The 23,708-nt window shown below is 37.1% G+C and overlaps 1 protein-coding gene across 1 annotated transcript; it reads left to right on the plus strand.

Annotated features, from left to right (window-relative positions):
- Positions 1-1,414: 1,414 nt before the first annotated feature.
- LOC145981688 (metallo-beta-lactamase domain-containing protein 1) lies at positions 1,415-22,762 on the plus strand. Its single transcript, XM_083115082.1, has 4 exons — positions 1,415-1,687; positions 13,284-13,448; positions 15,754-15,867; positions 21,591-22,762. Exons 1-4 carry the CDS (start codon positions 1,534-1,536, stop codon positions 21,836-21,838), a joined length of 681 nt encoding a protein of 226 aa, XP_082971208.1. The 5' UTR covers positions 1,415-1,533; the 3' UTR covers positions 21,839-22,762.
- Positions 22,763-23,708: the final 946 nt, after the last annotated feature.

The raw sequence follows: 23,708 nt of genomic DNA on the forward strand, positions 1-23,708 counted from the left end.
AATTATACATTATATTTCAGGTCTATCCTTTTTGGTCATTAGTATACCTCTAAATGTATTGCATACTCGAATTACAAAACAATATGACCATTGTTACTATTATTAACAAACGCTGGTTTGAAAAGCCCTTGGTTTCCCTTTTGTTAATATGATAACAATTGAAGAAAAACTGTTACTATAACTGCTGAACCACTGCATCATTTTGAAAATTTTAAATTCTAAATGTAAACTTCCGGGGAAAAGTGGGGGCAACGGTCCAAACTTCAAAGTTTTTATAATTTGCAAAATTTCAATTATTTTAAAGTTGCGGCACGAGCATTACATATTCTCATAGAGTGGTCTTCTGGCGTGTTTCCCTCCAAACTTGGTCCATCCAGCGTCCATAGGGCCTATGCTAGAAGTGAAATTCCAAACATTGTGCTGAAGCTGGAAACACTGTTGATTTATGTAATATTCTTCTTCTTTTTTTTACTCAAGAAGTATCAGTCTGATTTCAACATGCCTGTAGGAATGTACCACAAGTAATAAAAGGCGGGCCGCAATAAGAAGCGGTGTGCAATCAGAACGCAGAACAGCAGAACGTGACCAAATTCTATCTCCTCATTTGCTGCCATGTAGCTGGGAGTTTTCTGCGTTGCCACGTTCGCACAAAAAGGCGGACAGGCTAATCAGCTGTTGGCAAGCTCGGGAAAAAATAAAACGTCACGCGAAATTAAGCAGAAAATCTCCAATTGTACACGTCATTTTCAACTTAAGTGATTGTTTTTGCATTTCTAGAATAATAAAAAATAATTTTCGATAAGTTCCAGACACTTGCAATGCAAAAAACGTCTAGAATTAACAACTTTTAAAAATGACCATTCGGTATTTCCCGACTGCTCGGGATCCCGCATACCCCTAGTTTTCGGAAAACGTCATTGTTTCGTGAATGCAACAAACTGTTGACATTAACAACTGTGTGCAATGCAGTGTGATAAGTGACGAACAAAACTGTTTTATCCATATAGTATTTAATTTTTTAAAACACTTTTAAAAAGAAACATGCCCAGGCGTTTTAAAGAGGCCCAAGGGTACTCATCACGATATGTTTCTTTGTTAACTGCTTATACATTTTCAGCCACTCAACAGATTTTTGTGCAGAATAAACAAAATTACACGGAATGAATGAAAATGAAAGCACAAAGTTACAAAATACGCAAATAAACACAAACTATCAAAAATCAAGTATCAAAATGTGTTTTAAATAAGTCTGAAAAAAACATGTTTAAAACAAATTGTTTTAAATGTTTTAAACATTTGTAAAAACAAAGCCGTGTGTTTTAAACAAGTTGTTTTAAACATGCCAACCCTGATCTGCATTGAAGAAAGTAGCCTGTGCTACTGTCAACTGGGATGAGCGACGAACTTATTTGTAATCTGTGGTGTTAACTGTGAAGTAGTCTGTGGATCAGTGTGATCGACGAATCGAACGCGAAATTCAAGTGTTTGTTTATTTCTTTATACCATTTCTTTATACCATAATCAAAATATAAAATGGTATGCGAGGTTATCATTTTAGCAAATGGATACTCGAAAAATTCAGAATTAGGGATGAAAGCAAATTGTACTTGTACTTTAATAAAGGGTAGGGAAAACAATATAGTAATAGATACTATGACTGCCTGGGATAAAGAAGTTATTGTTAAAGGTAAATTGATAATTTTGTAAAGAAATCGTTTATTTTTTATTCGACGAATTCTGCAAAATAATATAGAGAGCAATCATCTGGTATACGAATTTTCCACTACCAGGTATTGGATAAATTTTATTTTCTTCCAGATATTTAGAATTTTGTAGATAATCCAAAATTTCTAGAGTGCAGCTGTTAGACTACATTTCTCGGTAACAGTTTCATATATCGGAGACACATTTAAATCGGATATTTTGTGTTTCGCATGGTTCGTACTTACCAATTGTGTATTGCGGAACATAGTTCAAGGTGCCATTATGCTTTTTACACGAAAACAAGCACAATTTTTCACATAGAGAGTACTTGGCCCAAGTTCCTTTTGTTTTATCATACTACGAATGCAATTTTTACATGGTTCGATTTCGATTTATGTCTGTTAACATATACTGTGGAGTTTTAGCGATCACTTAATATTTTGTTCAATATTTGCTATCGTGGTTAGGTTTGGTTCCCTTAGCATTAAAATAAAGTCCATAAATGCATACTACTAAGGTTCTAATTTTCTTCTACATTCATTCCCACGCTTCTACGATATTTACTGTTGGTTGTCGACGGAGAATATATTGTCCACGAGAAGTGTAAGGTAATTTTCAAGTTTTTTTTTCAACATAAATAACTTTTTTCGATTCCAAACAGCACTCATTACTTTAAGGAAGGTTCAAATTTCATGTGACAATGATTTCCAAAATTCTACGATAATTAGTCTTTAGGTACCAGTATGGTATAGGGAAAATACATTTCTTCAAATTTACTGGAAAAACTACTTACGGAACTGAGTTTCTGTAGACTTTTGAAAGCTCGTGGAAGTGTTTTCTCCATTCGTTCAACTTATTCGGCCGGTAAATCATGTATTTTTCAACATTAATGTCTCTCCGATACACAAAAGCTCTTGCCTCCATTACGTTCGACTACGTGAACCAAATGTTCAGTGTGTTTAATGACGTAACCCCTGTCAGTGTTTCCAAACTCGCCATTGTTTTGCCAGAATATGACAATCTTAACTATGTTTGCTTAACCTCACAGAACCTAACCTAACCTTGCGTGCATGGTTCATGGGGCTATTTATGATTGGTTTGTGGGGCTATCCGTGAATAGTGTGTGTGGCTACGCCTGCATGGTTCGTGGGGCTATTTATGAATGGATGGTTTGTGGGCTATCCATGCATGGTTAGTGGGGCTACACGTGCATGGTTCGTGGGGTTTTTGAACCCGAAAAAAATAATACAAAATGAGTAACACGAAAGTAGGTATTTTCAGTGTAGAAGGTTGCAACACTGCAAACCCACTGATCATCGACAACACTAGTCAAGATTTTCCCGCCATACTGTGTGTGAGAGGAACGAACAATAATTACTCTATATGTAGAAAATTGAAGCTATTTTCGTGAAAATACCGAAATCCCACCTTAATGTTTCGCAATGCATAATAGGTAAGTACGAATGTAAAAAAATTACTAAACGAACGAGTGAAATGTGTTTTCCCTATACCATACTGTTACCAGTCTTTGTGCTAGGAGAAATTATAAAACAATCGGAACTGTTACAAAGTACTTTTTTTTTATTCCTTTTGTCGCTTCCTTAACACACAATATGGTGGGCAAAACTTGACTACTGTTGTGAGTATGCAGTGTTTCCAACCTTACCGAAAAATACCTACTATCGTGTTCGTCATGTGTGCATTGTACATTATGCACAGGTAGCTGATGGATAGCCCCATGAACCATTCCGATAAGGTTATGCAAGCATAGTTAAAAAAAAGGGGTTGAAAACACTGACGGGGGTTACGTCATCAAACGTATGCAGCATTTGGTTCACATAGGGAAAGGAATGGCAATTGTGCATCAGTGAGATATTTCTCTTGAAAAATACATGATTTCCCGGTCAAATAGATTCCACGATGAAAGAAAATACCTCGACGAACGTTGGAAACCTTAGAGAAACTCATTTCCGTAAGTAGTTTCTTCTGTAAAAATGAAGAAAAGTGTCTCCAATATATGAAACTGTTACCCATTTCTCTCAACATAGCATGCTAATTTACATTTTTTCCACAATTTTTGCATTATTCCACTTACAATCGCTGATTTGTATGATAAATCATTCCCATATGCCAGTAAAGAATGGGCTAGGCTGACTGCCTAACCTATTCACCATAGTATTTCCCCACTAACATTTCGAGATACGTGGATCTAATTGCTTAACCTAACAACTGGTAAAAAACTCATACCAACTACTATGTCCTGTTCATTCAAGAGCTGGCCTCTGTGACAGAGTAGTTGGTGCTACGGTGCCAGGGGTCCTGCGTTCAAATCCTGGGCTGGGCATGAGTGTTCTTTGTGAGTTCCCTTTCATCAAATCATCACTCATCCTCATCTTTGCGATTAGCCAAAAGTGGAAGAAAAGCGGAGTAAAATCAAATCAATCAATTAATTTTTATTCAAGATGCCATTTTTTCATAGCATTGTGTTTTCCGTGATAACGGCAATTGGGTCATAATGATCCCTGTAAGGAGTAACAGTTCTGATAGTGATAATTCAGAGTGTATTTCCTGCAGTGTTACGTTTTGTTCATGGTGAAGGTTGGATTATGTGTCAGATGTGTAAACAGTGGGCTCATTAACAATGTGTCGGAATGGATGATAAAATTATCTTGATTTGTGATCTCTGTAGGTAATACATGAAAATTCATGCCAAGTCTAAGGAAGTTCAATGTATAAAGTACTATAGCTGTTTATTTTTAATTTCTAAAATAACATTTTAGTTATCTACTTTTTGACAAGGCATTAACATTGTTGTAACAGACCAGAGGATCATATTGCCATGTACACCTGGGTCAAAATGATGATTGACATCATCTTAGACGATGTGTTAGATTTCAGATTTAAAATTTCCAAACCTATTCTAAATAATAGTTACGATATGCACCAAAACACATGTGTAATAGTCTTTATTGTATTGCGATTTTTATACTAAATATGGTTTAATATACCTTAGAGGGATCATTTTACCCTGGTCTCCTGTAGTTTCTATTTTTTCTTAAGACATGAATCCTCATATACCATAACTGATATTTGTGTGATAAAATACAGTTTTGTATTATTTTTATGTTTTATTGTTCACATTTATTCTGCCCCAATTCATGCAATTCTTTTGACCTTGCTTATCCAAAGCAAACAAATATCATGGTGTAATATCAGCACAATGTATGTCAGGAGAGTGATGTGAAGTAGTTTTAGATTCCCTACAGAATTTTCGCATTAGGTTTTGGAAAACAGCCGTGTAATGTATTCCTAGCCTTTCTGTAGTCATCTTTACTGACCAAGCTTCTGCTTGCTAAATGCTGATATTTTCATTATATCCACACCTGTTCAACATCCTTCTAGATTTTTCAATTGTGATTATTTTATGTTGCTTTAAAGATGTATTTTGAACAATTAAGACATTTTTCTTGCAGTTATGTACAGATGGGGGACAAAATAATACGAACACCTGTGAAAAAGTATGCCACATTTCACACCGGCAGTACAGCAGCACCACCTGGCACTGAAGTCTGCCACCTAGTGGCTGTGATGGGGAAGGTATTAGTTTGCCAACAGCAGTCATTGGTGGTGCATTCGTCTATCATACGCTCTCAAGAGACACTGCAATGTCAGACCTGACAGAGTTCCAAAGAGGCATGATTGTTGGAGCACGTTCAGCTGGAGCCACAGTGACTGAAACCTCAAAGCTTGTTGGGTGTGCAAGGAGCACAGTATCAGCCGTTATGACAGTGTACACAACACAAGGTAAGATGGCGTCTTCAAAGCACAACAGTGGACGAAAGACAAAGCTTGCTTCTCGGGATAGGAGGGTGTTGAAGCGCATAGTGGCCCGAAAGCACAAGCAATCGTTATCCGAGATAACATCTGAAATGAACAGGCATCTCCAGGACCCCATTTCAACCAAAACTGTCAAAAGGGAACTCCATGCTGCAAACATTCATGGCCGAGTGGCAATTCGTAAGCCATTGGTGACATCACGTAATGCTGTCAAGCGACGCCAATGGTGCAGAGCTCACAGAAGTTGGTCCCCACAGCAGTGGCAACAAGTCATCTGGTCTGATGAATCAACATTCACGTTATTTCAGACCACGGAGCGCGTTTATGTGTGGAGAACGCCTCGAGATGCATTTCATCCTGACTGCCTCTTGCCGACTGTGAAGCATGGAGGTGGGTCCATTATGGTATGGGGCACGATATTTTGGCATGGTGTGGGACCACTTGTTTTTCTGCATGGGAAGATCAATGCCAGTCACTATCGCAGCATTCTGGGGGATCATCTCCATCCTTTTGTCCAGACTTTATTTCCTGGTGACCGACCGCTTTTTCAAGACGACAACGCTCCTATTGACACTGCTGGGTCTGTCCAAACATGGTTTGAAGAACATGACGATGAAGTAGGACATCTTGAATGGCCCCCACAGTCTCCTGACCTGAACATTATAGAACATTTGTGGGGATATTTGGAGTCCAAACTTCATCCTCGAAGTCCGCCTCCAGCCACACTTTCCGATTTGGAGACTGCTCTGGAGGAAGAATGGCTCCATATTCCCTTAAACATTGTGCATGACCTCTATGCGTCCATACAAAGTGTACTTCAGTCACAGGGTAGTCCAACCCCCTATTAATAAAGATTTTCTCTACATTCACAGGTGTTCGTATTATTTTGTCCCCCGTCTGTATGTAGTTAGGATTCTTTGTTTTTATTTTGTTCCTTCCCCTCCTTCACGTGTATGTACATGTTTAACCTGAAGAAATACTCTTCTTGAGAAGCATCTGCATAAATTATGCAGTATGAGTTACATAATCGTACTGTTTCTAGTTTGTAAGCAAGAAATACATCTAGTTTTCAGAATAAAATGTATGGATAGTTACTACTTCGCACCAGTCTGGAAGATGTAACTAGTTGCCATCACAGTGTTCTTTTTTCTAATTCTAGATAAGATATAACTAGTAAGTAAGTAAGTAAGTAAGTATTTATTGCTCATCTCGTGTGCGAGCCATCGGCTGTGTGCACTACATAAATTCTTATTACATAAGTATGATTTCCCTACAGACTACACTTTCCATTACATTCCGTATAGATGTTAATATAGCAGTTCTGGTTGTTTTAACTGTTCTCACTTAAACTAACTCTTATTCCTCTTCCTTATCCCGTCTCTGTACAGCACTTCTTTTCCCCCTAACTGTTTGTAAATATACCCCACTTTTTCTAATAATTCCATGTTCCTTTGCGTTACAATTGATTCAAACATTATTTCCAAGCTTATGTTGTGTAGCTTCTCCTCCTGCAGAACGTGTGTGTCCTGACATAAGAATAAATGTTCTGGCCCATCATCACCATTGCATAATACACATTTATATCTCCCTTCCTAATTTTTTACTGTATTGTGTCTCATCCCCCAGCCTCATCCATGCCAACCCCTTTCTTGCCACCATGCTCACCTTCTTGATGTACACTACTCGTCCCCATTCCCGCAGTCCCCTTCTTTGGAGCTCGAGTGATCTCTTAGTTTCACATTCCGCTATTGTTTCCTGCCTGTCTATATCCTCTAATTTTTGTTTCACTAATTGCAATGTCCTCTGACTACATGTGTTACATACATGAACTATCAGCAGATCGTTCTTTGTTTTACTGATGGCAGTCTAAAACTAGCATTAATTTTAATATTTTAAAACCAACGTCATAGTAATAAGTAATAATATTTAAAGTAAACCTATATACTTGAACAAATTACACCATAAAACATTTGCTTGTAACAAATGTATTTCAAACAATACAGCAAATGTTACTATTAATTGTATTGCTGCAAGTGCTCAAATTGAGAGGGAATGTGGGGGATGGTATCCCCCAGCTAGCAAAATTTTCACAAAGAATAACCCCCAGTAGTCTTATGTCACCATGTTAAACCCCCAGGTAACACCAAGGCTCACCCAAACATCCCTCCAGCTAATGTTTCATGCCAGTTCCCCATAAAGTTTCAAGCTTACACTACCAATATATATACACACATACAAACTTACATGACTAGTGGTTCTACACAAAATTGTTCATATTTTATTAGTGTATGTGAACTTTTAAGAACATTGGTAACAAATCAATGGATATTGGATGTGAATATTAATGTTATGCTTCTATTGTTTCTACAGGGTGGTGACAGACCTGGAAAACCAGGGAAAGTCAGTGAATTTGAGGTGTGAAAAAAAGTCAGGGAATTTTGTCTTGCTTCACTTTTTTTCTTTTCTTTTTTTTCCCCTAATGGAACTCTGCATGGGAACAGGAAATCTTGTTGCTAAGATTCGGCCTCAACTTTTAGGCCCCTTTTATGCACAACACAACCACGGTGCCAGAAACCAGTGATGGCAGGAGGAGAGAGAGAGAGAGAGAGAAATTTCCGGAGAGGCAGAAAAATGTGTTAAGCCTCTAAATATTACGTGGAAAATGCATTGAATTATCATTTTTTTCTTGTCCGTATGGGAGTAGTAAGGGGACAGAACTGTCAACAGATGGAGGGGATGGCACCGTCCGATAGTTGTCGGACGTCATAGTAAGGCATTTTGTTGGAAAAACTGAAGGAACATGGAAACAATTAGGCTCCATTGATACATACGACTTTTGTCGAATATCGCCACCTGACAAAGTATCTCACTACAACATGCAACAGAAATTGCATGCATGGCACTCGTATGGAATTGATTTTTGTCAGATGTCTTCGGACTGCAACATCCAACAAAAATTGCATGCATAAACAAGAAGAGCTTTAGTCTGCAAATATGATGCTGGAATTTCATTACTCTTCTGGCTCACTTCACCTTATTTAATGTAGCAGTGCTTACGAAGGTTTTCTTTCATCATCCTGACGTTTTACTTTTTTCGCACAAGTTAACATACGTTTACAATAACATTGCACTATTCTTAGTTATCAAGAAGAATCCAACAAAACGGGATATATATTGAATACTATCACGAAAAAGTTAAACATAAATCTGCATTGGTGAACGTTACAAAAATTGGCAAGTGCATGCTCCCAACCTCAAATTTACTGCAACACTAGTATTGCAATGAAATTAACGCCACTCACTGTCCTGTCTGTTTAAACTCGTGAGAGATGGTCATTAATCTCTCACTGAATAAGGTTAATGTCCAATATTATGAAATAAAATACTAATAATAAATACGTAAATTTTTTTAATATCATATTTACTCGAATCATTCAATCATAAAAAAAAATCACTTTCTTCAAGAATTGACTTTTCTGCCTGCCCTACTAAATTTTCACATTCCAACTACTGATTTATATGAGGGGTGGCCAGAAAGTAATTTCCAATTAGTAGGGACATTGATTTTTCGCAAACGGGAAAACCGTGAAAATTGGTAATTGCTGCGAAGTTGTGTTTATGAATGTGCAGTGGTGTCTGGACAGATTTATCGCCCTTTCGAAATATCGAAATAATGCGAATTGTTGGCATTTTTAGCAATTTTTTTTTAAAAAATGTCCTAAAACAACAAAAAATTCCATGAAATCCAACATTCTTCTCTTTTCTAGGCCATGTTTGTGTACATTGAACGTGCAAGTTTTCCAACATTTTATTCAAGAGTAAACTATAATGCTTGTTATACATGGAGTAATTCCGACAGCCACATTAAATCATGTATTTCCCACGATTTTTTCAACTTCTATCAAAACCATTTGCATCACAGAGCAAAGTGGCAGGGTTCTAACAGGAGATCAAGTGCGTATGTACCGTCACACAGGAGCCACATCTCCAGTATTTGTCGCGCGAGATGTGTTTTGAATTACCAAGCTAAGTGCTCACCATCGGCATTTGTTGAGCGAGAAATAATGGAGCTCAGTCATTAGGGCATCTGACTACCATGCGAGAGCCCTGGGGTCGATCCCCTGCTGGGGAGAACCAGGATCTTTTCCACCTATTCAAACTGCTCCGGTGCCTACCCAGCATTATATCAAGCGGGTACCTGGAGGAAACTTTGAGTGATAAAGGTAGCCAGGAGCATGGTGCTGATCACATCACCCCCACCTTCAGCTGTGATCAAGAAACTGTGGAGCCCTAACTCCACACCCCTACTATACACCTTCATGGAAAAGTGCAGGGGAGCACTTTACTTTTACTTTTACTTCCTCAAAAATCTGTTCCAACATATCAAACTGTCACGAAAATATGTATACCATGTGACCTACAATTTAAAATAATATTTTAAAAGCACAATGGAAGTATGAAGTATAAATTTTGGTATATTTGTCAGAAAAATGTTTTAAAACAAAAACGCAAAATTTGGGAAACTTAACACTAACAAGTCAAAAAAAGATAATGCCAATTTTTCGTGCCATAATATATCGGTATCTGTCACGTGAGATTGATTGATTTAAATTTTTTGGGTGCGTCGCCACTTATGGTCATTATGCACCCTTCAGTATATACGGGAAAAATTCCATTATCTAAAACCCTTACTTAAAATTAGAAAGGGGGTATGGAAAATAACTTACAAGATATCAAACTCTCATGAAGGCGTAGGTCATGTGACTTACAATTTGAAAATGTAGTTTAAAAACACCATGAAGGTATAATTTCAGATATTTGCCCGAAAATGTGAATTTTCGGAAAAATAACACCAAATAATAGAAAATAAAAAATACACCAATTTGAAAAAAATAACAAAGAATCCTAGTGGTTAGGCATAAATAAAATAAGTTTTGTTTGCGGATGACTGTAAACTCTTTAAGGAGATCTCATCGCATCATGACGTGATGATTCTTCAAAATGCTCTCACAGAACTTGTTAAGTGGTGTCGTCAGTGGAATTTAGAACTAAACCCTCAGAAATGCTCTTTCCTTACTTATTCCCTAAAAAAGAACAAAGTGCTGTCTACTTATACTATTGAAAACAATCCAATCCAAAACGTTTCCACCCAAAAGGACCTAGGCATATCATGGATGAAAAACTCACTTTTAATTATCATATTATTGCTACCACTAAAAAAGCCATGCGCCTTCTCGGTCTTCTATACAGATTTAGCGAAATTCAAAACCCATCATCTCTTGCTTTATTCTTTAAATCTTTCATCTCGCCCATCCTTGAATACTGTTCCCCAATTTGGGCAATGGCCTCAAAAACCAATCTCACCAGAATAGATTCTGTTCTCAGTTTCTTTCTTGCAATTGTTCGCCATAGAATACCGTCCTTTCGACATGTATCCAAATCAGACACCATGGCTGCTCTGAATATTCACACTCCATCCTTTCGTCGTGATCTAGCTGACATGAAATTTTTATACAAGATAATAAATGGCAAAATCAGAACAGATCTAATCAGTGAATTCACACTTAGGGTACCCCAAAAGCTAACGCGCAACCTGCAACTCTTCCACAACCCAACCACTAGGCTATCCCTTCTACAACGCTCCTTGTTTTACAGGCTCCCAGAAATCTACAACAAACTTCCCCTGAATGTAGATATTTTCCTTCCAGAATGTAATTTTTGTATATTACTGACGAAGAACATGTAAATCTATCCCATCTTGTTATTGTTTTTATCTTTTGTTATTTTTTTGTTTCTACTTTATGTTGTTTCAGTGTAAAATGGCAAAATAAGACTGTATCTGAAACTCTGAGTAAATAAATAAAAAGAATATCAGTTATAATTTATTGCATTAGTAACAGTGAGTCCTAACCTAATTTTCGGCATAATCACCACCGTTGTTCTGGTATTTGTCGTAGCATGGCACTAAATTTTGTATGCCCATGGCATATGTGTCTGACAGCAAAGACTGAAACTATCTCTACAGCAGTGTACATGTCAAATCCTTGTCCTGCCACAAACCTCTTCAGTTAAACAAAGAGATGTAAGTCAGTACATGCAAGGCCAGGGCTGTATAGGGGGTGGTCCAAGATCTCTCAGCTGTATGGGGTTGTGCACATTCGATTGTCTGCACCATCGTCTGACCAGAGTGACCACAAAGTAAAAAAAAACCTTGGACGAAAAGTTCCCGCGCAGCTTTCCCTTCTTCTGTTCAGCTCGGGCCATAAGGAAGCATGGTCCATTCTCCCCCTTCCCTCCACATGGGAGTATGGTGCACAGGAGTCGCCGGTCTGCGCAGGTTTCTTTGCTTGTGGTTCCATTATATCATTCACGACGTCCGGTCTGCACACCTCACACGATTGCTGGTGGTTCTGTGGCAAATTCTGAGCATGCAAAAATGTGATTACTACACGTAGGCTACATCACAATCGGTGGGAGACTGTATGAGAGCTGCAATCTTTAACCTAGAACTGTCCTAAAACGGCTGCATTGCAACGGTACCAGATTACAGCTACATGCCACTTCTTCCTGCCTGCATGTGTGTGTGTGTCGCTCTCCGACCACTAGTGCTGCGTATAGGCACCATTGGAGCTTTTTTCAGGATGCCCCTCGTATATGAACTTTCAGAAGCTGTTATTAACAGAGTGTTCCTGTTTTAATGTGTGGTTAGCTAAATAAAGCACCTATACAATGCAATTCTATAAATTCCTTGCGTTAAATTTCTAATACCTACATACCCTTTTCGTCAGCAATAATGGTATAACTGCATGTTGTCATTTTCACAGTACTTCACTTGGATATACTTTACTGAGCAGAAATCCCATTGATAATTTAAGGAAATATGACACTTTCTTTTGTACAATTCAGTTGTTTCACTTATATGCAAGAGTTAAGTTGTTTGCTTTACAGAGAAGAGAGAAGTAGCTTTATGCATCGAAAAATGAGTCCGCACTCATGGTTCTTGCAAGCAGAGGGTTCCAAACCTCAGTGGAAATATCAACATATAATACCGAGAATGTATAAGGAGACTGATAAATTACAAATTGTATTTCTTAATCAAACTCTCTTCGCTCTTATCTCATTTAGTCGTAACTTTAGTCGTATTTTAAACTTACTGAGTATGATAAAATTCCGTAATTCTTCCCTAGCTTGTGAATTGTAATAATTTTCCAAATTCACTATTTTGCTGTTTGAATTCAAATCATACAGAATAGAGAAATTCATTCAATTTCATAGAAGATAATATTGGTACTTCAACAAATCCATACCTGGAACTGTATGAGTTTATTATTTCCATTTGCAAAACCATCGATTTAGTTTAGTTTGAAATTGTGAGGGAAAAAATGTAAATTTTGTCCTGGAAAAGTCAGGGAATTTCATTATTGCTTGTTTGTAGCCACCCTGTTCTAGCAAATCATAATTTGTTTATTACTGTTGAAAAAAAAACAGAAATGTAACTGATAATTGGAGTTACTTGTTTCAAAAGATAACATGCTACAGTTACCTCACACAATAACTGTTAATTCCAAATATACAAATTTAAATAATACTCACTTGTAAATGCTGTCTTCACCCTCTCACATACCTTGTGAAAATGATCTAGCATATGAAAGTCTGGCCTGATTATTGTGCATCTTATTCATATTTCTTTGTACATTAATAATTAACTTGTGTCATAAAAAAATGTAACTTTTTCTCCATAGGTTTGGCTCAGCATAACTTGACACCTGACGACATAAATTTTGTTGTGTGCTCCCATGGACATTCTGATCACATTGGCAACAATAATTTATTTTTAAAAGCAAAACATATAGTTGGGTTTGCTGTCTCCTATCAGGATACTTACTTTATCCATCCATTTGAAACAGGTACTCATAAAATTTGTGTAGTAGTACTTGGTAAGTTATTTGTAATTGAAAATACTAAATTCAAGTATAGTGTGTTGGAAATGGTATTGAACAATATAAATCATAAATGTGTGTATTGTATTTTGCTTTGTTTTATTGAATATATGAAATTCTGATGTGCTTTCTGCATTTTACACTCAATATTTTTTAGCACATTTTCTCCTTGTTTTATTGTGCATGATAATTAATTAACGCAATATGAGTTTATTTTAGTAAACATTTCTGCTTTATGACAGGTCATGGAACTATCACATAGTGCACATACAGTAAAGTGCTGAATAAATACAGGGGGTGGACAGATTGGTATGCAGTTTCAAGGTAAAGTTATAAAATTGGGGACCTATCGGATTTCCAAAGAGGGCAGATTGTTGGAGAACGTGTAGCTGGTGCACAAGTAATGAAGACTGCCACTTTATTTATGGCAAGAGGGACAGTGACTGGAAAAAGGTAACATGGTCAGATGAGTCGTCTTTCTCATTGTTTCCGACAGTGAGGCCCATGTATATGTGGCGAATGCCTAAAGAGTGGGACTTTCTAGTTGGCCTGGGTCTATGATGGTTTGGAACGACGAACTGGCATTCTGTTGGCCCCCCCTCATTTCTCTGCAAGGTAAAATTATAGCCAGTGGCTACGTTGAAAATTTAAGTCGACCAGGTGCATCCTAGGGCACAGCTGTTGTTTCCCAACAAGGATGCAATCTTTCAAGATGATAATGCATGCCTATTCACAATGCCAGAGTTGTTCAGTATTGTTTTAAGGAACTTGAAGGTGAACTTCAACCCTTTTCCTGGCCAGCGCAATCACCGGACCTCAACATTATTGATCCCCTATGGTCGGTTTTACAGGATCAAGTAGGCGCTGATTTTTCTACCTTCATCTCTGCATTTACTGCGTGACGTTCTTATGGAAAAATGGTACAATATTCCACTGGAGACTATTTAGGGCTTGTACGAATTGTCCTAAGCTGTCCTAAGAGTGTTCTATATGACTTTTTCAAGTTTTTGCATCAATCTGTCCACCCCCTGTACTTACGAACCATTTCTTGATCACAAACCACAACAGTTGGCACTTGTATTTAACTACAGACCAACTGTGCTTAGCCAAAATCTGCATATGTTAATGTAGTAAATGACACCTACAAGAATACAAATCTTGATATAGAAACATAAACATATTGCATTACATATGTAAAAGACAAAAGCTGCTTTCACAAAAATAATTACTCTGCTTACTATGGTATACATAAAATATATAATAATGCAAATCTGTACAAATAACACACGGCAACTACAGCTCAATTTATGCCTGTTGTCGATTATCAAAACAATAAGTTCTTCTATCATTGGAATGGATGATAGCAATTTCTAAAAGGGGGAGATCTACTGACTGCCCCGGCATTTCCAAAATGTGCAAAGTTCTTCAGCAGATCATCAACACCTGTATTTATTCAGTGTCAAGTGTTTGTAACATCATGAAGGGAAAACCGCATACAGATACAGTGAAAGCATAAATGTAATATTTAAGGTTGACTTTTTTTTTAACTGAAGCAAGGGAGGGAAGCTATAGGTATGGAAACAATTGACTGTTGACTTTAGTTTGTAACTTGGCCATGGTCGTTTTCTTCATGGTACAACTGTCGATATACATTGTCATAAGATATTTCTTTATTTTGTATCCTATTTTCCTTTAAATTCGCTTTCTTCATTTATTTTTCAGAAATTAAAGCCCATAGGATCAACCTAGACTTTTCATTTCCAAATGTGGTGGTTTTGAAGTGTAAGAAGCTGTGTTAACGCATGCCTGATTTTTGCTCAGTAGTAAATGACATCTGCTGTGAACATGCACTCTTCGCTCGCAGTTCAGGGAGAAGCAGAGGATGGAACATCCGTTTGTTTACTGCCCGGTGGTGACTGTTAAGCTTAGCTGCACCTTTGTCTTGTTGGGGGTGTCTTTGGCACCTGTTTTGAAAACTTTTGCTGCCGGGCATAATTTTGGCAACACAGAATCCCACAAGAATTTCCCTATACCATGGCAATTGGACCAACCCCTGATCCTCTCTGCCTTTTGACAGAATAGACAGAAATATACTTTCAATTGTTTCTTGATCTCTCAGGCTTCATGTTGTTTTTCTGTCACCTTCTTCCAAAACAGAGACACTTTCGTTAAGAAAACATACAGAGTAATTCAGCTTAAATTTCAATATTTGAAAATGTGCTTCATAATTACCAGAAACTGAATTTGAAAGATGATTTTTTTTTTTTTGCAGGAGAGCCATATATAATTGAGAATGATGTGCAAGTGATTCCTACACCAGGCCATACATTAGCAGACGTAACTGTGATAGTCAACACCAAGCACAATGGATGCGTTGCTGTAACAGGCAAGTTTCTGTTGTGGAACTCCCACGTTGATCTAAATCTTGGAAGATTGCAAAGTTAATGGCTAAGTAGAATTAACAGTAATTTAAGATTACTATCAGGAAGTTTGTGAATTGAAGACAACACCTTTAATAAATATGTTTTTGGTGACACTGATGTGCAGTGTGACTTAAGGCTAGTCAACATCTGATGTCCCTGTGCAGCTATGAATAACGATGATCAAAAAGACTGGAGATTTGCAGAAACTTACCAACCCCTCCACCCCCTTCTTTGCTATGCTTGAAAATTCTGTATAAAACAAAACATTAGCATTTTCTTGTTATTGGCTGCAAATACAGTGGACTTTTTAATCCAAACTCCAAGAGGACACACACAATAAAATTGAATCACCCAATATTTGAATTAACAAAAACATGCATTATTAAAGAAAATCAATAAAACAAAACTATTGTACGAGGGCGTGCTGAAAAGTAATGCCTCCTATTTTTTTGTGACGGTGTAAAGACATTTTGGATTTTGAGCAACCATGCATTGTACTCTTCAGGCTTTTCCCCTTCTCCATTCCAAGTTTCAAACTTCCATCACCAGGGGTTGCTGAACTAGAGCGAGGAAAATGGCTGCATGTAACCATACTATGTAGGTGCACCTGAAGCTGCGTGTGGTGACTGAGTTTCTAACAGCATAGAAAATGTGTCCCACAATTGACATTCATCAGAGAATGAAGGCTTTTAATGGCAATGAATGTGTAACGTCAGTACTGTATGATGTTGGACTGTTCATGCTCACAATGAAAACCCCTGCTGAGGAACTCTCAACATGTGTGACAAAGAACCTCTTGCGAGTCACAAAAAATAGGAAGCATTACTTTTCAGCACACCCTCGTACTATAGTATACACAGCGGACCTCCATGCAGGAGTGGTTAGCAAAGTGCGCTTCGATGCCAGGGGTCCAAGCTTCGAATCCCAGCCTGAGCATGGGTGTTCTTTGTGAGTGTTCCTTCATCAGTTTTATCATCCCTCATCCTCATTTCATGATTAGCCAAAAGTGGCAAAAATGCAAAGTAAACAAACCAAATCGAGCAATCACACAGTGTAAACAAAATAAGGAACATGCAGTGGACCTTACTGCAAAAGTTGCTGTTATTTGCGTGTGTTCTATAGTACAAACGAAAAAAATAATAATTCCTCTCACAATAGTAATTAAGCTACCAGTAAATGGAAAACACTAGTACACTGTATGCACACACATAATCTCACAGACATGTAGCAACATTAGTTACCTGTTCTCACTTATGGAAGTTTGTGATTTTTGTTGACTTTCATAAATCTTTGGCTATTTGGGGGGGGGGGGGTTCAAGGGCAAACACCTGCACACAAAGGGGTGGACAATCCCAAGCTATTTAGAACGGGGTGGAGGCTGCATATAGCAAACAGAAACTTCTCTCCCCTACTGCTGTTTCTTAATAGCTGCCTGCGAATTATGCAAATAAAAGGTTCAAAAATTCAAATTTCATATGAATTTTTAACATTGGTTTTAATAGGAATTTCAAGGGGAATAATCTTCGGTTCCAATTAAAAACAGTAATCTGTAGCAACTTTTGTTTTTTCTTAAGTCCGATATATTCATTGCTGCCTGTTGCAAGAGCACCAGCACAACTTAGATATAGTCATCTTCAAGTATCTTTGCTTGATCAGCCTCAAATGGGGAAAATTTTATGAAAATTGTCAAAATTGAAGTGAAATATGAAGATAAAATGCCAACACTTCAATTTAATTTTTAAAAGAATGTAAGTAATGTTCTTTTACATTAATGTGTAAACAAGTAAAATGAACTATAATTTAGATTGTCGATTTATTTAGAAATATTAAGCTTTTAAAATTACTGTAATAACATGGCTAGTTAAAACCTAGTGTTTTTTTTAAAAAAAAACATTATCGTGCAATTTTTAATTCCACTATTGCTTTCGCATGGTAGATAATTTCATATCCATAATCTTTTCTCTTTCATGTTGCCTTCTTTACCTGTTAAATATACTAGGGTAAATCAAAAAGTAAGTTACACCGCCTCTTGTATAAAACAAACGAAACACATTAGAAAGAAAATAATTATTGTACAAAAATGTATGAACATTCAACTTTTTTCGACATAGTTACCAAAGTATTCCAAGCACTTTTTGAATCGTGTGACCAATTTTTTTTTATTTCTTGTGTGTACAAATTCCGTCCAATTTCAATCGAGTTGACTTTTGTGCTCATTGGTTAACAATCGCGGCACCCAGCGAGAGCACAGTTTACGATACACCCAAATGGGGATGAATCAGCATAGACACATTATCGTAGATATGTTCAGTTCACTTGCAATCTGTCTTAATTTTCACGTGGTGGGTTGCAAGGATGATTGCATTCACATGCTTTGTGTTGTCTATAGTGTTCACAGTTGCAGGCTGACCAACACACTGTTCGTCTTTCATGTTTGTTCTTTCCTCTTCGAACATCTGGCACCATTTCCTGATCATGGGGTGTGACATTGCATTCTCACCATACACCTCGACAATTTGGCGATGGATTTCACTCTGATTATGCCTTCGTGTCCACAAAAGTCAGACAACAGATCACACCTTAATTATGAACGCCACCTCAATATGATGCGTCATACTCATACGGTGACTATTGTCATATTAAAGCAGTTGCAGCATGGCTGCTTTGGGTATGGGGAGAATACATTCCGGACAGTGTTGCCACCAAACATAATTATTTTATCTCTTTTAGTACAGGAACACTGCTTGGGTGTAACTTACTTTTTGATTCGCCCACGTAGTACTCTTATATTTTGTTACAGCTGACCTCCGTGGCAAAGTGTTAGCACACACTGCTATGATGGCAAGGGTCCTGGGTTAAAATCCCAACCAGGGCATGGGTGTTCTTTGTGAGTGTTTCTTCATCAATTTCATCCAATCATCATCATCTTTGCAATTAGCCAAAAGTGGCAGAAAAATTAAATAAAATAAACCAAATTAATCAATCAATATTTTATTAGTGCACTTGGACATTTCCATCTCTATGAACATGGGTACATGTAAATACTAATAATTATTTTACAGGGTGGCCCAAAAGTGTGGAGACACCCGGATAAAAGTTGAATGACATACTGTTATGCAAAATTAACATTGCAAGTTTGTAATAGGGGCGGGGGAAAATGTTATAGGGCATATGAGGATGACGGCTCCAACCTTGAATTCAACTTCAAAAGTTTAATTGGGAAGAGGGTGATATGATATGTCAGAGCATGTTAGAATTTCACGAAATCTACAATGGTGAAGGTTTTTTTATGTATCTTTAACCAGTAAAAAGTTATGACCAATTTGCTCCTTTTCAAGGTGTCAGGAAAAAGCATTAAAATGTCTTTAGCATGTCAGTAACCCATCGAGATCAAAGTGGCATCTAGGGAGAGAAGTTCGCATGTCATTGCACACGATTTTAATCAGACACATGCACGAAGAGCTACACATTATGAATGGTTGTCTCGAACAATTACAGTGTGACGCTTCCATTGAATGAAAAGTCTTACAGTGACAAGGCTAATGTTTATGTTCATAAGGAAGTTCATAAACAGAATATTCGATGCTTTTTATCTGTTTTTGGACAGATCATAACCGAATGGTTAGTGCTGGTAAGTTAATGTTGTGGCATGCTGTGTGGAACACGATTGGGTAGTCCCATTTTCCATCGATGGAACCTTAAGTGCTTAGGGCTACTGTTAAATAAACAGGTTTTTTCATCCTTGCTTACGGAAGAAGGCACTTTTTACACTTTTTTTCTCAGTAGGGCGGAACACCAGAACGTTGTGAGACAGTTTCTGTCTAAAGTTGGTTATCAGATGACAAGTGTTGAATATTCTGTTTATGAACTTCCTTATGAACATAAATATTAACCTTGTCACTGTGAAGGACTTTTCATTCAATGGAAGCATCACACTGTAATTGTTTGAGACAACCATTCGTAATGCATGTGCATGTGTCCGATTAAAATAGTCTGCAATGACATGTGAACTTCTCTTCCTAGATGTCACTTTGATCTCGATGCATTACTGACACACTAAAGACATTTTAGTGCTTTTTTTCTGACATCTCGAAAAGTAGCAAATTGGTACAATAATTCAGTCATAACTTTTTATTGGTTAAAGATACGTCAAAAGAACCTTCACCATTGAATTTCTCGTGAAATTCTACCCTGATCTTGTATATCATATCACCCCCTTGCCATTTAAACTTTTGAAGATGAATTCAAGATGGCGGCCATCATCCTCATGTGCCCTATAACATTTTCCTACACCCCTATTACAAGCCTACAATGTTAGTTTTGCGGAACAGTATGTCATTCAACTTTTATTTGGGTGTCTCCACACGTTTGGACCACAATGTATTATTTTTTGATTGCTGGTTTCTGTTTTTAAAATGAAGAGAATAACTGGACACAATATCTCTTCACTTCAAAAATCTAAAAATATGACCGACGAATAGGCTCTTTTCCAAAATCCATTTTTTTCTTGCTTTCTTTTTTTTAAAGAAATTGGAACACTCAAGAGTATTGTGAGGTAGCCCAAGTCTTGCATTCAGAATACACCGCTGGTAACTAGTACAGGGTGCCCACAAACAGGAAATGTCCGGAATTTCAAGATTTGTCAGGAAAAGACAGGAAAATAGTGAAATATGAGGTCCAAAGTCAGGAAAAAGTACAAAATCTACTGTTGGGTCAGGAAAATTTTCCCTCAGGGGCTCGCATCTTGTGAGCACATGGATTGGCTGGCGATCAAGGGAGTACCTGAGATAAGTCTGGCAATGCGTCCATTTTCCTCTGCCAGACTTTTTTTAAAATTTATCTGGTGCCTGTGAACAATAAAACTGGTGATTTGTCAACTACTAATTATTTGTAATCTTTATTCCAGGTATTTTGTTGAATGTACGAGACTTTTTTTTAAAAAAAAATTATCTGGTGCCTGTGAACAATAAAAATGGTGATAAGTGTGTTGTAGTTGTTAGCATAACATGTTCATGATGGAAAAAATGTAAATTTGGGTTATTTTAATCAGTGTGTTTGCAAAATATTTTAGTAAAAACGTTTTTCATGTAATTTTATTGTATTTTGAATTGTAATAAAGTTATAAAAAAATTGCTACTCAGGTGAGAGTTGGGCAGCTATGGGGATGGTGAAAGCTGCATGTAAAAGAAAACAAAATATTTTGCAAAAGTAAGAAATTGAATAGTGTGAGAGTTGGGAATTTTTTAAAAATCTGCTCAGGAAATGTCAGGAAATTTAACTTCACAAATTTTGTGGGCACCCTGTAGTAATATTTTTTAATTTTTTGTTATAATTATGCATTAATTTTTGTAGACACTCTCGATGAAAAATTTATTAATCCCAATTGAATCCTTATCTTATAGAAATAAATAAACATCGTATCACACAAGAAATGGTAAATTAGTATTTTGTGTATTTAATGTTAGTACTTGGATTTTTTTCACCTTTGAGTGGGGGTCGAGAACCAGTACCATCCTTTAACATCCGTATCCTAACAAACAGCCTTGTTTATTTTTTTTATTTTTCATATTGTTCTTAGTTTGTTTCTAGTTATGGAAATCTGCTCTTGGAAAAATAGATAATGTGATGATGGAACTCAATGAAGCAGTTTGCTTTATTTTTATCATCTCTTCCTCTCTTCTTCAAGGTGATCTGTTTGAGAAAGAAGAAGACATAGAGGACCCTTCCATTTGGAAATACATAGCCGGAAGTGATAATCCAACATTGCAGGAACATCACAGGAATGCCATTCTTCTGAAAGCGGACTATATTATTCCTGGCCATGGACCTATGTTTAAAGTGACAGATAAAATGAAAGCAGAGGCAAAACAGTTTGTAAACAGTGAGACAGCCAGCACCAATGCTTCAAGTTACAAGAAGGGCTTTGAATGTTAGTGACAATGGTTCTTTACTAGTCATTATCCTTTGTCTGGTGCTCACACCTATTCTAACACTATGATTTGCACCACCATCAAAAATAAATTGTTCAAGAGAAGAAGTTCCCTCTTAGAATAGGTATAAGCAGTAGCCAATGGAGAATGTTTATTTTTGAAACTCGTGAAATGCTGATAAACTTTACTGGAGATCATAGACTTCTAAAGTTTTGTGGTTGTGCAGGGAGCATGGGATTCTATTGTATGACATTATGAAAGGTCAGATTTTTCTTTTTTTGGCTTTTGTATAATTGTTTGTTTACTTACTATTCACTGAATCATGCATCAGTTGCAAATAAATTATTCATGTACACTGATCTTGACTTTTAAAGATGCATTTTTCACCAATGTGCTCTTAATGAAACTCTTCCAGACAAAGACTGTAGAAATACAATTTTCGTAAGAGTTTAATGTGATTTGATTTTTGTCTAATTGCTATGATGAGGATGAGTGATGGTATGATGAAATTGATGAACACTAGAACACCCATGCCCAGGCTTGGATTGAAACCTGGGACCTCTGGCATTGTAGCATACTGTGCTAACCACTTGACCATGGAGGTTGACATTTTAAGACTTTGCAAACTATCATAAGCTGCATATTGTGTTTGTTATGAGAAAACATCTAAAGAAATGACTGTTTGATACATTCTTGCATTTTTAATTGTGTGTTTTTTTTCTGTCTGCTAATCACTGAACAATTCTTCCTCCTTAATTTTTGCTTGTTGTTACTTACTAACATTTTTCAAGGCTGAAACATAGCTGCTATTCAATTTGGGGCATACGTTGCAGTGAACCTTTATTACCATATTTACTCATGTATAATGCACACTTTTTTTCCACAATTTTTGCCCTCAAAAACTGTGGTGCGTATTATACACAGCATAATTCGACAGTAACACAACATGCTTTCACTATGTCACTGCATATACTAGGGTCAATATTTATATTTTGAGCCTAACAATGAAAAAACAGGAATTTGGCATTGAAAACTGCTTTATTGTTTTTCGAAGTATTCTCCTTTATAATCAATACACTTTTGCATTCGTTCGAACCATTTGTCAAAGCTGTTTTTCCAATCATCTTGAGACACCTCCATAATATGGTTTTTGAATGCATCAACGGCGTCTTCCGCCGATGAAAATCGTTGTCCACGCAATTTATTCTTGACATTCGGGAACAAGAAGAAGTCATTGGGTGCCAAATCAGGACTGTATGGTGGATGACCCATCAATTCGATTTTTTGACTGTTCGTATAGTCAGTTGTTAGACGAGATGTGTGACAGCTGGCATTGTCTTGATGAAGAATGATCCGATGGCGTTTGTTTGTTTTCCGTATTTGACCGAAGACCTCTGGCAAACAAATTGTTGTGTACCATTCAGAGCTGACAGTTCTACGTTCCTCTAAAGGCACAGTTGCCACATGACCAGTTTTCCCGAAAAAACAGGCGACCATTTGTTTCGATGTGCTTCGAGCGCGAACAACTTTTGTTGGATTGAGTTCATCTTGAAACACCCATACAGTCGACTGCTGTTTACGTTCCGGCTCATATGCATATATCCATGATTCGTCACCTATTACAATCTTATATACGTCTTTTGAAGCACCATGATTGTATTTATTCAGCATTTGTTTGCACCAATTGATGCGAGCGTGTTTTTGAGTTTTTGTCAAATTGTGTTTGATCCAACGAGAACATACCTTTCTCACAGCTGAATGATCATGTAATATTTTATATATGGTGGTGGAACTAATGCCTATGGTTGCCTCAATCTCACAGTATGTCACATGACGATCTTGCAGTATTAGGTTTTGCACAGAATCAATGTTTT

Source organism: Lepisma saccharinum, chromosome 30 (assembly GCF_977018435.1).
Source record: "Lepisma saccharinum chromosome 30, izLepSacc3.1, whole genome shotgun sequence".
Taxonomy (NCBI): Eukaryota; Metazoa; Arthropoda; class Insecta; order Zygentoma; family Lepismatidae; genus Lepisma; species Lepisma saccharinum.